Genomic DNA, 13,959 nt, shown 5'->3' with positions numbered 1-13,959 from the left:
TTCGAATAATACTTATCTTATTTTTTTAAGGTGATTCTCTTTTTATAAAAAAAATCAATTAATTTCTTTTTTTTTATCCGAATAATATAATAACAAATTTTGAGTAATAAAAAAAAGTGTATCTAATTACGAATTAAAAAAATATATATATTCAATTAACATTTCATGTAATGAAGAATTTATGATATATTACATAATTTTTTAAAATTAAAAAAAAAGTAAAGAAACCCGTTCCCTAATTGTATTCAGTATAAGATCGGATATTTCCTAATTGTATTCCATATATTTGTACTAAAACAAAGTTTTGCATGTAATTTTTAATATTAAAGAGTTTATCTCATTAATCTGTCACTGAATTTCGGTGCATTTATTAAGCAATTATTAATTTGTCATGAAACTAGTATACATGAAGAGTACAGTGAAGTAAATTTCATATCCGCTTATTAGTTTCCCTTCCTTTTTATCTTTCATTTCTTCAATTTTCTTACTATATAACAAATTGTATGTTTCCCACTCCTTACATTTTCTTACAAATAACTTTTTTAGTTTTTTTTTTTTCTATTTTGAAATGCTTGCTTACAAATTGGAAGTAGCAACTTGCTAGAGTACTATGGCAAACCTTTGCTACATCATAGACGCAGTTGGTGCTCAAAAACCACAGAACAACACCCCAACGTTGAGAACACGTCACATGCATGCAATCAAATACTGAAAAATGTGTTTTTTTTTCACACACCCTAATTACCTGGTCAATCTCGGTAAAATGTTGAATTTGTGTAAAAAATAAGGCAAAACTCATGATTATTTATTTTGATATTCATTTAAGCATCGTTTGGATTAGGGAATGAACTGTTGACGCGGACGGATGTGTCACGCGGACGGATGTGTCAGTCATCCTCTTGTTTGCATCGAGAGATGAATGAGGGAGGAGGAAGGATAGATGAATGCTTTTGGATACTTTGCATAATTGAAAAGAAACAGCAAGAAGAGAAAGCCACATAAATATTCATAAATTTACAATTTTACCCTTCATATATAATAAAAAATAATTTAAATTACTTAATTTTATTTCATGTAAATTGTAAATATCCAAAAAAATATTTATTAATCATACACTGTACATCTATTTTTTTATCTATTTTTTCTTTATTAATCATAATTAATAAAATATATTATTTGAAATTTTAGGTTTTATAATAATATAATATAATTATATAATATAATAATAAAATAAATAATAATATTATAAATATTTATATATTTATAACAGTAATTTTTTTATTAATATTAATAATATACATTTTTAAATATTAAAATAAAAATAATATGTAAAATTAATTTATAAAATAATAATGTCAATTAAAATAAATTTTTAAAATAATGATAATAAATATAAATTAATAATAATTAAATAAATGTATTAAATAATAATATTATTAATTATTATTATTTTAATTTTATATTCTTTTATTTATAATTAAATTTTACATTGTTTTAATTAACTAAAATGTACACAAAATTATTTTTTTTACATACAAGAATAAATTTGTAATATTACAATTTACACTATTCAAAATATATTAAAATACTCTCACAACTATCACATCATTTACGTTTTTTAATAAACTTTCTTCAACTTTAACATTCCCACATCCTCAACTTTCTTCACACTTTCACTCCCCCACATCCTCAACTTTTCACTCTCTCTCACCCTCTAATCCAAACAAAGCCTTAGTGTGTGTTTGGATTGGGGAGTGGATGTATGAGGATTTGAAGGAGTGGATGTGTGAGGATGTGAGTAGAAAGTGTGAAAAAAGTAAGGTTGTTTGGATTAAGGTATGTTAGAGTGGATGTGTGAGGAAAATTTATGGGAGTTTGTGAGTGATATGATGGTTGTGAGAGAGTTTTAATTTTTTTAAAATTGTTAAATATTACTTTATAAACTTATCCTTCCATATTAAATTTTGTTAATAATGAAATGAGTTATTTTTGTTTAAAAATAAACAACTTTCACATTTCGTAGATTTAAAAATTAAAATTAGAAAATAACTTTATTAAATATAAATAGATATAATTTAAAAAATGTTATTAAAAACAATGTATTCAACAAATTAAATATAAACAAAAGTTCAAATAATTTATTAAAATATTAAACATGCATTATAAAATTAGAAAATAAATCAGATCTTTTATAAATAAAAGATAATATTTTATTATTATTAAAAACCCTATAGTAATGAAAAATAAAAATACTAAAAAAATATAATGTAATTAACAATAGAAAATAATTTCATAAAAAACTATTATCAAATAAATTACAAACTTAAATTACAAACTTATAACCATAATAATTATAAAAAAAAATATTAATATAAACACAGCAACAAATTAAATAACAAATTAAATAAAAAGAGAACTTCAAATAATTTCTTAAAATATTAAATATATACTATAAAATTAGAAAATAAATTACATCTTATATAAATAAAAAATACTATTTTTTAATATTAAAAATCTTTGCAGATGAATGAGTATAAATTCAGAAATACATGCTGATGTGATTTTCCCTCTACATCTCTTCATTTTGAGGGGAGAGGATATTTAATGTGTGTTTGGATTGGGGAGTGGATGTGTGAGGATTTGAGGGAGTGAATATGTGAGGATGTGAGAAGAAAGTGTGAAGAAAGTGAGGTTGTTTGGATTGGGGTATGTTAGAGTGGATGTGTGATGAAAATTTATGGGAGTTTGTGAGTGATATGATGGTTGTAAAGGAGTTTTTTTTTTTTTTAAATTGTTAAATGTTACTTTACAAATTTATCCATGCCTATTAAATTTTTTTAATAATGAAATGAGTTATTTTTGTTTAAAAATAAACAACTTTCACATATTTTATAGATTTAAAAATTAAAATTAGAAAATAAATATATATTAAATATAAATATATATAATTTAGAAATTATAATTAGAAAAAAAAAAATGTATTCAACTAAATAAATAAAAATAAAACTTCAAATAATTTCTTAAAATATTAAACATGCATTATAAAATTAGAAAAAAAATAGATCTTATATAAATAAAAGATAATATTTTTTATTATTAAAAACCATATAATAATAAAAAATAAAAAATACTAAAAATAATAATAACGTAATTAACAAAAGAAAATAATTTCATAAAAAACTATTATCAAATAAATTACAAACTCATAAATATAATAATTATAAAAAATATATTAATATAAACGCAACAACAAATTAAATAAAAAGAGAACTTCAAATAATTTATTTAAATATTAAATATATATTATAAAATTAGGAAAAAAATCACATCTTATATAAATAAATAAGATACTGTTTTTTAATATTAAAAATCCTTGTAGATGAATGATAGTAAATTCGTAAATAGCACATGCTGATGTGGCTTTCCCTCTACGTCTCTTTATTTTGAGGGGAAAAGATATTTACTGTTCACAGGTATATCCTCTCTTCCTCTCCCCTGCAAAACCTTGGATCCAAACCAGTGATATCCTCTCACTTCTTTCCTTGTGAACAGTACATCTATGGAAGCAAACAGAGCCTTAATGTTCAGAGGTATATCATTTCCTCCTCTTCCTTGCAAAACCTTGTGTACCGGTCGGCACCGGACGACCGAAAGGTTTACATTAAATGACTTAATTAAATAAAGAACGTGGTTACACGTGGAATAAAGAGCAGTTATAATTTCCGTTGAATAAATCAAGCACATTCTCTGGAACACTCCCTGGATGTCAGGAAACCACCAAGCACGACCCAGAGACCACTAAGCATGTCTCTAACCGTCAATTGCTTGGCCCATAGGGTCAAGGCCCAAAATCAACCTGCTAAAGGGACTTCTAAAAAGGGGGAAAATGTACGTTTTTCATATGATCAGAGAATCCTCACTAAGCACCATCGCTGACTTGAGCGTCGGAGTGCAATCGCAGGTACCCCACCGGCCGACCGAGGCACGTGAAGAGAAAAGGAGACTTAAAGGACAAAACAACCAAGAGTGAAGAAGTATCGTGTATCAACGTGGATCAACATTACTCAGCCCCCAGTATCCATACAGGTTCACCTTGGATTCAAACCATTGATATCGTCTCACTTCTTTCTTTATGAACAGTACATTCATAGAAGCAAACAAAGTCTTAGTTTCCTTGTATGTGTTTCTTATAGATTTAAGGTGATATTCTCTCAATTATGTATATTTGGGAACTATCTTTAAGTTGAGAAACTTATACAATTTTTTCATACATATATAGTTTTATTGGGTCTTAAAAATATGAATAACATGATTTAATTTTGATATTATCTTTAATTAATTTGTGACTATAGCATTTTCTGGTAATGAAAATAAATTATGAAATAATTTAGTGTCATTTTCTTATTTTTAATAGTTAGAACACGGCTAAATTTTAAAATGTGGGAAACTGTATTTTTTTATTGCTATCTTTTTAATAGACGTTTTTTTTATCCATCAATGTCGATATTTTGAAAATATAAAAGTTTAGTCTAGTAGTTTAGACAAATGTAAAAAAAATACTAAAGGATTTGACCATTTGTATGAACAAAAAGAAAAAAAAAAACTCAAACTAGTTTATTAATTGGCTTTGTAAAAGCAGACAAGAATATAAACACATTTTATAATTTTATAAATATTTAAGGATACGAACTCCATTATTGAACTCTTATAAATATTTTATCATTTATAACTTAAGCAAAATATTTAAACAGTCAATATTGACAAAAGAGAAACCAAAATCATAAACAAGTAAAATAAGGTTAAACATCAACTAAGTAAGTCTACAATTCCTCTGGTCTCAAGTCGTAAGAGTACATATGATTGTTAAAACAAATAATTATTTAAAAATAAATCTATATACATTTTTAAAACATAATATATGAAAATAGACCAGTCCGATCCCACAGATTTGGTTTGGGTATACTAAATCATAAGTAATCAAATATTAATAATTAATCAATTAAAAAATTTGTTCAACTTTTAAGTTTAATTTCATCTAAACTCGTAGTTGATTGGGTTAACCCACAATTTTGGTTTTATTTAGTCAGTTTAGATATTCTCAAGTGGTAATAATTTTATACCTTAAAGTATAAACCAAACTTCTTAAAAAATCTTATAAAATTCAAGTAAAATCAAGTAAACAAACTTACCTTTTTTTCAAGTAAAGTTTTATCAACTCAAATATCTCATATTTTAAAACCTATTAAGATTAATGTGAATCTAGGTAGTAATTATTTAAATAAGTGATTCATTGTTCAAAGAAATTATTACTTTGAAAATGTGTTTTCAACAACCGTAAGTCCCTTGCGCCAGAATACAACGCGCTGATGTGGGTGGGTTGATTACGTGGTGGTAGTGACATTTTTGTAAAACGATAAGGTAAAGGGGTTGATTACGTGGAATGATAATTTTTGTAAAATAAGAAAGGTAAAGGAGAAATTTAAATTTCTTGAAGCGCTATTGAAATCACACGTTCAAGGATTTGTTGTTGCCAATACAAAAGTGCGACATATTTGATTTGTTGTTGAGATTGTTACAGGGTACAGGGGGCAGCCAGAGGTAATATATGGAGGTTGTTTTGGCAAGTGGAGGCCTAAACCATAGTAGATGAGTTTTATGCAGGGTGAAAGGTGAGAGGGAGGAAAAATAGAAGTCACGAGGGAAGTTGTTTGAATGCGAGACAGATGGTGCTTACACGGAGGGGAAGTAGAGATGTTGTTGTTATTGACAATTGAATGTAAAGGGGTAGGTTGTAAGGGGGAAGGGGTATACCAGGTTCGGAGGATAAGTGTAGAATGGTAGGCATTAAACCAAAAACAAGGTATAAAAGGGGATCATGAGGTGCTACGCTGATATGATAGATGGAGTCGGTGAGTTGGGGATGTGAGCAGATAGCACTCAAAGAGGTAGATGAAGTTGTATTCGGTGCCTTCTGTAACATAGGTTTGTTTTATAGTTGGTGTTTGGGTCTCTTGTGACAGCACATGTTGTAGTATTATCTAGATGTAGGTGTTTCTGTTAGTCTAAGATACAAGCGATGCTCTTAAGTTGATATTTTGTTAGCTAGGCTTTGTGTTGCATATTCTGTTGTTTTGTTTTGTGCTGTGTATCTTAGTTGGCTATATTTGTATAAGGGTTGGGACACCCCTGAAGTGTCCCTTTTATTTCATTAATTCGTTGCTGATAAAAAAAAACACTTTCGAGGAACAACGTTCGGAAGAGAGGAACAATGGAAAAGAGTGCTTGGAGCGAACATTACAAAGAACGACGATAGCGTAGTGTGAAATTGTGGTGGTTTAGGGTTTAGGTTGTGGTGGTGTGGGAGAGGTTGCGGTGGTGTTCAACAAGGTTGCGATAAGAAGGTAAGTGGTTTTTTTTTGGTTTTGTCGTTTTAGGTTTTTGAATGGGTTGTTTGTGGTGGTTGCTTTTGTGGTTTAGGGTTTATTTAGGTTTTTAGTACGTGAGTTGTTCTGTTAAGTGTGTTGTTCTCTTCTTTCATGAGTGATATTATTCATGCATTAAAACTTAATCATTGTATATTCTTTCATGAGTGATATTATTCATGCATTAAAACTTAATCATTGTATATTTGTTTTCATTTGAAGTTTGTATTATTGAGAAACCGTATTAAACTTTTCTCATGAGAGATAAAATAATGTGTGATACACTAAACAAATTATTGTTGTAAAAAATAGAAAATTTTATGTGAGGGTTGAGATGGGAGTGAAGTGTGGTCATTCGAGGTTATACAATTGAACATTGTAAAGGTATCTTGAAATGTGGTGTGTGGAGGTAAGTGGTGACTCATTCCTTTTTATGTGGTGACCCATTGATTTTTATGTGGTGACCTATTGGTTTTTATGTAGTGACCTATGAATAACTTTATGCACGGTTATGTAACCATCCAAGTGAATGTAGCCAGGTTTGGGACATTTGTCACGCTACCATCTTTTAATAAGCAATGATAAAACCATCTTTTAATTAACATCACCATTCGTGTTTAATTGGACATTATGGAACAAATCATAACCCATTCAGTCAAAAACACAAATCATAAAATCCAAAAACTGCAAAAAAAAAAAAAGCAAATCCCATAAACTCCTAAATAGAACAAATGAAATAAAAAAACACTAAATCCTAAAATATCAAATCCAAACCAATACAAAGTTCAATCAACCTATAGCAAATCAAAACACCAATAAATCCCAATGTCCAACACTAAAAAAAGCCTATCCAACAAACAAACAAAATAAAAAATGATAAATCTTAAAAATTAAAACGAAACCAATGAAAACTTAGACAAAAAATTATATGAAAATAGATATCAAATCAAAGCGTTCATCAAAATCAAAATCACATAAATCACGGGAATAGTAAAACCTACTCTTTTTTTTAAACTAGGAACCTAAATTTTAAAATTTTACCACCTCAACATTATTGGACCCCACATTATAATATTCTATTATATTTTAATCCAGGTGAGTAATCTGTCACACCCACTTAGTGGGTTGTGAAATTATTGGTAACCTTTGACAAGATTTATTGATGGGTGATTATATTTTGACACCCCGCTCCAGTTTCCACCTGCACTAAAATATTAATATTTATAATAAAAAAATTTGAAAATAAAAAAAATGTCTTTAATGAAATATTAAACAAAAATATAAAATGTTAAAATAATTTTTAAAATTAAAAAAATTAAAAATAATTAAAATATTAATATTTAGTGGAGCGTAAAGTGTAACAGGGTTTCAAACCATCATTTTCCTTTATTTGATACACACTAGAAAAATGTTTCTATGAAGGGCACTTTTAGAAGAAAAAGTGTAGGATGATCTACCCAACCCACTTCAATCCGATACGAGTTTAAAGGTATTTTTTATATATATTAATAGTTATTTTACAATACAATAATTGTTATACTGATATGTGAGTTGTTCAGTATCTTTTATATATATAATAGAAAATATTGTATATCATTTGAATGGGATTAAAACCGAATAAAGTGAAATAATTATTTTTATTTGTTTAGATAAGTAGAAAAGTGAATTAAAAGAAAACAATTATAAGGTATGTATACTGTTGGGAAACAAAGCAATGTGAAGTGAGAGAGTGTCTCTTCATTTTTGAAAATTAGAATTAAGGTAAGTATTTATTAAATTAATTTCGAAGTCACGTAATTCAAAGTTTATATATTCTTATTCTCTAAATTATTTAAAAAAAAATTTATTATACTTTTCTATTTAACACAAATTATTTAAAATTACCTCCAACTCAAATTAATCAATCATAAACTTAGAATTAAATTATCAATATAGAACTGAACATATAAAATTTTAAGTAGCTAGTAAAATTAGGCTAATTAATATTTTAACAAAATTTAGATATATATCCAGTGCGAACTTATTTTAGTATGTAAAATGCAAAGAGTAACATCTTTGTAAATAAATATTGTCTAAAAAAAATTAAATCATAAACCGAAACAATCAACTCAACCTTTATAAGATTTTATATATTCTAATCTCTTTTGATTGTGATCACAAAGGCTAATCCCACTGTTTATAAGAAGAAGATTACACCTTAATTATATTCATCTTTCCCATTGCTTAAGGCATCAAAACAAATCGGGATTGTTAGTAAGTTCCTCATTGTATGCAAAGTGCCTCGTTGTATGCAAACTTCATTTTATGAACCGATTTTATGGGATTGAGTTAGGTTTAAAGTTCACTTCGTAATATTCTATTATATATAAGTAGATATAAACCTCACTCCATAAACCGATTTTATCCATGAAAAAACTTTTCAAATGATATTATGGTAGACCAATTTATATATATTATTATGTAGTAAGAAATGAGAAGTAGAAAAAAGAATGCAAAAGAGAAATTATATATGTAACAATAACCCGAAAATTAAATACACATATTATGGAACTTGTTTTTAGCCCAAAGGGATGGTACATAGAAAAGTTGACATCCAAAAAAACTAGAGATCATGGAGGATTGTGTGCATCCCATTCAAAAAACCATAGGCGGTGCACAGCTTCAACTGACAGAACAAGACAAAACAAAGCATATTCACCAACACCCCCAATCAGCAATTTACCTTCGCCGATCCTTTTATTTACACATAATAAACACTTCTAAACTAATACTAGGTGTAATCGTCAAGTAACGTCACCCGACAAACTAAGCATGTTCATGCTCCACACAATCGATCGCGCAACCCGGAGAGAGATAGAGAGACAGACAGAGAGAGAGAGAAGTTTAACAACATCACCGGAGGCGTAGAAGTTGCCGGAGATTGTTTGTTGCTCCGTCGTCAACGCCAGAAGCAGCGGCGGCGGCGGCTTCCGCGTTGCAACGGAGTTTCGATCTGAGAGAAAAGTTGGGCAACGGCAAACTACTGGGCGGCGGAGCCAAATTAAAAACGGAGGCCGAAACAACGTCGTTGACGTTTCCCATCCCCAGAACCAGTCTTGGAAGGTCCTTGGGATCGGGTCCCCAGGGGTTTTGAGAAGCCACGATGAGAAATTGCGTCCCGGATCTCTTCTTCGATTCCTCTCGCTTCGTTGCCTTGGATTTCTTCGGCGTCAGAGAGGCGTGTCTGCTCCGATTGCCTCGGGAAGCGTGAGGAAGAGGAAGCAGCGGTGGTTGTTGTTGGAGCGCGTGGCGGTGGTGATTGAAGAGGGAAGAAGCTGAGAGGGGATGAGAGTAGGAGAAGGAGACGGCGCGAGAAGGAGGAGGGTTCAAGAGACCTGCATAGGTGTCAAAATTCTCACACCGTTTATAAGAATTGAAATTACCTCCTCCGTTTTTCTTTGGGGTCTTCATTCTCGTGTTGCTGTTGGGAGCCTGAGGCGTCAAAACGGCGTCCATTCAGATTTAACAGACACCGTATTCCGATGAAACAGTTAACAAAGAAAAGAAGTTAAAGAGTTCTTGAAGGAGAAATTAGTTTAGTAGAAGGAGAAATTAGTAACAGTTGGGGTTGATCTCGTAAAATGAGATGAGAGATATAGTTATCTTAAATCGTAAGATAAAAATACGAACATAAGAAGAGAAGAAGAGACCCTGGGTTTTAGAAAAGATGGGTCTGAGCCACTAAGCGATTATAAACACGCTCCTATATAAAGCCGTTTTTCTAGTGAAAACCATATTTCTAATTATTTTAATTATTCTTATTTTCTTTTCTCGTCATTTCTCTTATATTATTAGTCACAACCGTTGCGGTACTCGAATACCCTGGAATGGTTTGTAGGGCGGCAACCGCCGGGGCGTTCAGGACCGTTGGATTCTGTCTTTGTAAAAATATAGATAGCCGTTGGGTGAAGAAAGCGACGTTGATAACTTCATCGGGGTCCTCGAAATTGGTCTCAGACAGAAAAGAGGGGAGAAATCCTAGCCATACATATTTGATATTTGTCTATTGCCCCGTGACCTCATGTGCCTCCAATAACTATGTGCTTCCCTCAAACAAAATCCAAAAATAAACCTCTTTCATGACTTTGGGTTGGCTATCGCTATCTTATTATATTTTTTCTATTTTTTATTATTTAAATATGTTTCAATTCTATGAAAATTTTAGTTATAGTTCTTGTAAGATATTTTTCTCTTTAGATCTCTAATATTTTAAAAGTGACTCCTTTTAATATTTATAAACATACGTTCTATATAAATCCCTGGCGAAGTGCTTTGGCAGTCTAACCATGGTGAACAATATTAACTTCTCTCTGGCTTGCGTGATGATAGTACGTAGGATTGTAGTACCTGATATGTGATTTATCTATCACGCACACTCATACAACACGGACACAGTACAGACACGGGTATACACAGACATATTCATAATCTCTAAAATCTAGGACATATAATACAGATTTATATATTATAAATTATATAAATTGATAATAAAGATTTATGTACGTTAGGTATGTGTTTCAGTTTTTGTTTAGAACAGAAATATGTTTTTTTATGACTGTTTAAAAAGATTTGCTACTTATTTTTATAATTATAATAAAAAATTATATATAAATTTGAGTTTTTAGAAAATTAATGTATTTCTCTTATTTAAAATTGTGTTGAATTCGTGTTAGAATTATTAGAAATTTAATAAATATTTTTTGAATTGGATACTTCACCAATATATCCTACGAGTGTCATACACACAATTTAAATGGAGAGTGTTCGACTTTCATAGCTTGTGATTGAAGTGTAATTATGTTGAACTTGCATCATGTGTTATTTCCACCATCTTTTTGGGGGTCACATTGAACATGCAAATTTATCTATAATACTTGTTACAATCCTTGAAACCCGAAAATTATTAACAACCCCTGAAAAAGAAGGGATAATAAATGTGTGTCATCGTGAAGGTTGCATTAAAAAAGGACAAAGCCATGAGAGATGTAGTACAATCTTGGTAGTTTGTTTTAAGAGAAAAACATCATCAGAAGTCAAACTAATTGCACCTGAGCATTGCTGATAATCCGAGAATAAACATGGCCTGTGCATGTCTCTAAGATGAGGTAATGCTTTATTCCATATGTTTGTAATAAGATCATCTAATTTAATTAAGAATTAAGTTTCTTATAAATTTGGACAGTAGTTTTATCTTTTAAATATTTAAATTTTTTATACTTTTAATATTGTTGTTTATTTTTTTCATTAATTAGGTGATATGTGACTATTATTTCTTACTTATTTATATTTATTTGTTAAAAAATGTGAGTTTAGTGATTAATATAAAATCATCATATTGCTTTTAATTAAAATACTAGTTATATTTATTATTTTTATTAAAAACGTATTGAATAATAAGAGATTGTTATGACAATCGGCATCAATGGTAGTAACAAAAATAAAGTTCATTTTCAAAACATGATGATCTTGTTATCCAACATGTTTTAAAAAACAATAAATTTTTGTTGTTGTTTTATATTATAAAATCTTACATTTTTTAAAACATATAAAAAAGTAAGTAAGATAACACGACAAAATAATAGTTATATTTAACGAAAAAACCAGACAACAAATACTCAAACGAAAAATATAAATTTTTGAGTATTCAATGGACAAAAAAATTAATAAACTCAATTAAAAATACCTAAATGTGTGAGGAAAAACTTAATTAAGTTAATCGTCTATTATCCTTGACAATATACATTTATAATGTGACCATGTATATTTTATTCCACATGTAATAATTGAATCTTTCAAAAGGGATTGATAGGATAAATTCAAACAAAAATATACATGAAATAAACTCCTATAAAATATTAACACCACATTTAACTCAAAACCTCAATATAGTGAGTTTGTGTATTTTTTTTAATATATTGTTCAACTTTCTCATATTTAACTAATGTGTTACTTAAACTCACATTTTAATTTATAAGAATCTACCTCTCAAGAGAATTTTTCATATTCATATTGCTAAAGTCCTACTCAAATAAAAATATTTATAGCCACAAATACCTTACTTATACTTAAATATAACATCGTGTTAAAATTGAGTATGTATAATTTCTACCGCTAATCTCCATCACATGTCCCACTATCTATATAGTATCCATACAAAAATACTCACTTTTTTTTACACTTGCAATTTTTTTGTATAAAATTATTTAAATACCAATCTTTAAAATATAATCTCAAATAGAAAATGAGTTTTAAAATACAATTAAAAAAATTGCACTCTAAAACAATGATAGAATAAAATTTAAATGAATTGTACCAAAAATATTACTTGAAAAATAATTTTAATTTCGTATCTATAAATAATAAAAAAAAATATAAAATAAAGTCTAAATAAATCATTTAATAATTAATATTTGATCAATATTTTTATCATTCGATTTTTTTAAAATATTGAAATAAAATTTAATAACAATGACGGACGAAGAATAATAGTAGGTATCCGAAAATTGAATACCATAATATTTATAACCTTCCATCTACAATCATATAATTAAAATATTCATAATTATTTGTGAATATCAAAATTTTATCCATAAATATCTATGAATACCAATTATTTTGTCATTCTTTTGTATAGAGTTCTTCGTCATATATAATGAGATAAGTTTGCCTCGAAACCACCTTTCTTAATATTATTCTGCTTCACACAGGTTTAATTCATCACAGAAAGCATCTATGATTTTTTTTTTGGAATGAAACGTTTATTTTCAATGTTAAAGTTTTTATAATTTTTTTTATTATAGTAACATATTTGAAACAAATTATCTATTGTATTGCGAAGTTATATATGTCAGAATTGTGTACAAAGACTAATAAAACTAAACAATCATTTTTTCTTTCCTTTTTCCGCTTTCTTTCCTCTATTTTTTTTTTTTAAAAAAATTGACCTCATCTTTTATGTTTTGAGGATCATCTAAATATCCCAAATCATTTTGGGACCCAACGGCAGCACAACAACATCAACGTTCTCAACGCATCTTAAAATCTTAAAATTTGTATATTACAATAAAATTATCAAATAAAAATCAATTTTTAAAAATCAAAATAATTAGTTATAATAGAGATTATTTTAAAAACAAAACAAAAATTAGTTTTTAAATTAACTTTTATTATTGTTAAATAATTTTTAAATTGATATCTAACTAGTAATTAAAGTTTTAACTATTAATTATTTATATTTTAATTGTTAATTAAATATTAATTTAGAAATCATCTAACAATAATAGAAACTAATTTAAAAATCAAAAATTTATTTAATATCTAAAATAATCTTTAATTTAATTATTATATCAACTAATTATTTTTTATTTTATGATTTTCTTGTAGTGGTATTCCTTTCTATAGATAAATAATTGTTTTTTATCAGCACAAATAACTGGTATGATCCTCAAAACCTTTAACAATTTGTTTTTAACACCTGTTGGAATTCAATAGGTCCAGA

General features: G+C 28.1%; 1 protein-coding gene across 1 annotated transcript; it reads right to left on the bottom strand.

Moving 5' to 3' along the window:
* Positions 1 to 8,912: 8,912 nt before the first annotated feature.
* Positions 8,913 to 10,145, bottom strand: LOC137822925 (uncharacterized). Its single transcript, XM_068627948.1, has one exon. The coding sequence runs from the start codon at positions 9,915 to 9,917 to the stop codon at positions 9,315 to 9,317; it is 603 nt and encodes a 200-aa protein (XP_068484049.1). The 5' UTR covers positions 9,918 to 10,145; the 3' UTR covers positions 8,913 to 9,314.
* Positions 10,146 to 13,959: the final 3,814 nt, after the last annotated feature.

Source organism: Phaseolus vulgaris, chromosome 9 (genome assembly GCF_000499845.2).
Source record: "Phaseolus vulgaris cultivar G19833 chromosome 9, P. vulgaris v2.0, whole genome shotgun sequence".
NCBI lineage: Eukaryota > Viridiplantae > Streptophyta > Magnoliopsida > Fabales > Fabaceae > Phaseolus > Phaseolus vulgaris.
This window is presented reverse-complemented; position numbering and strand designations above follow the sequence as displayed.

What these genes read in the sequence shown, in the direction of transcription:
- LOC137822925 (XM_068627948.1), bottom strand. Translation starts at nt 9,917, where the DNA reads ATGGACGCCGTTTTGACGCCTCAGGCTCCCAACAGCAACACGAGAATG.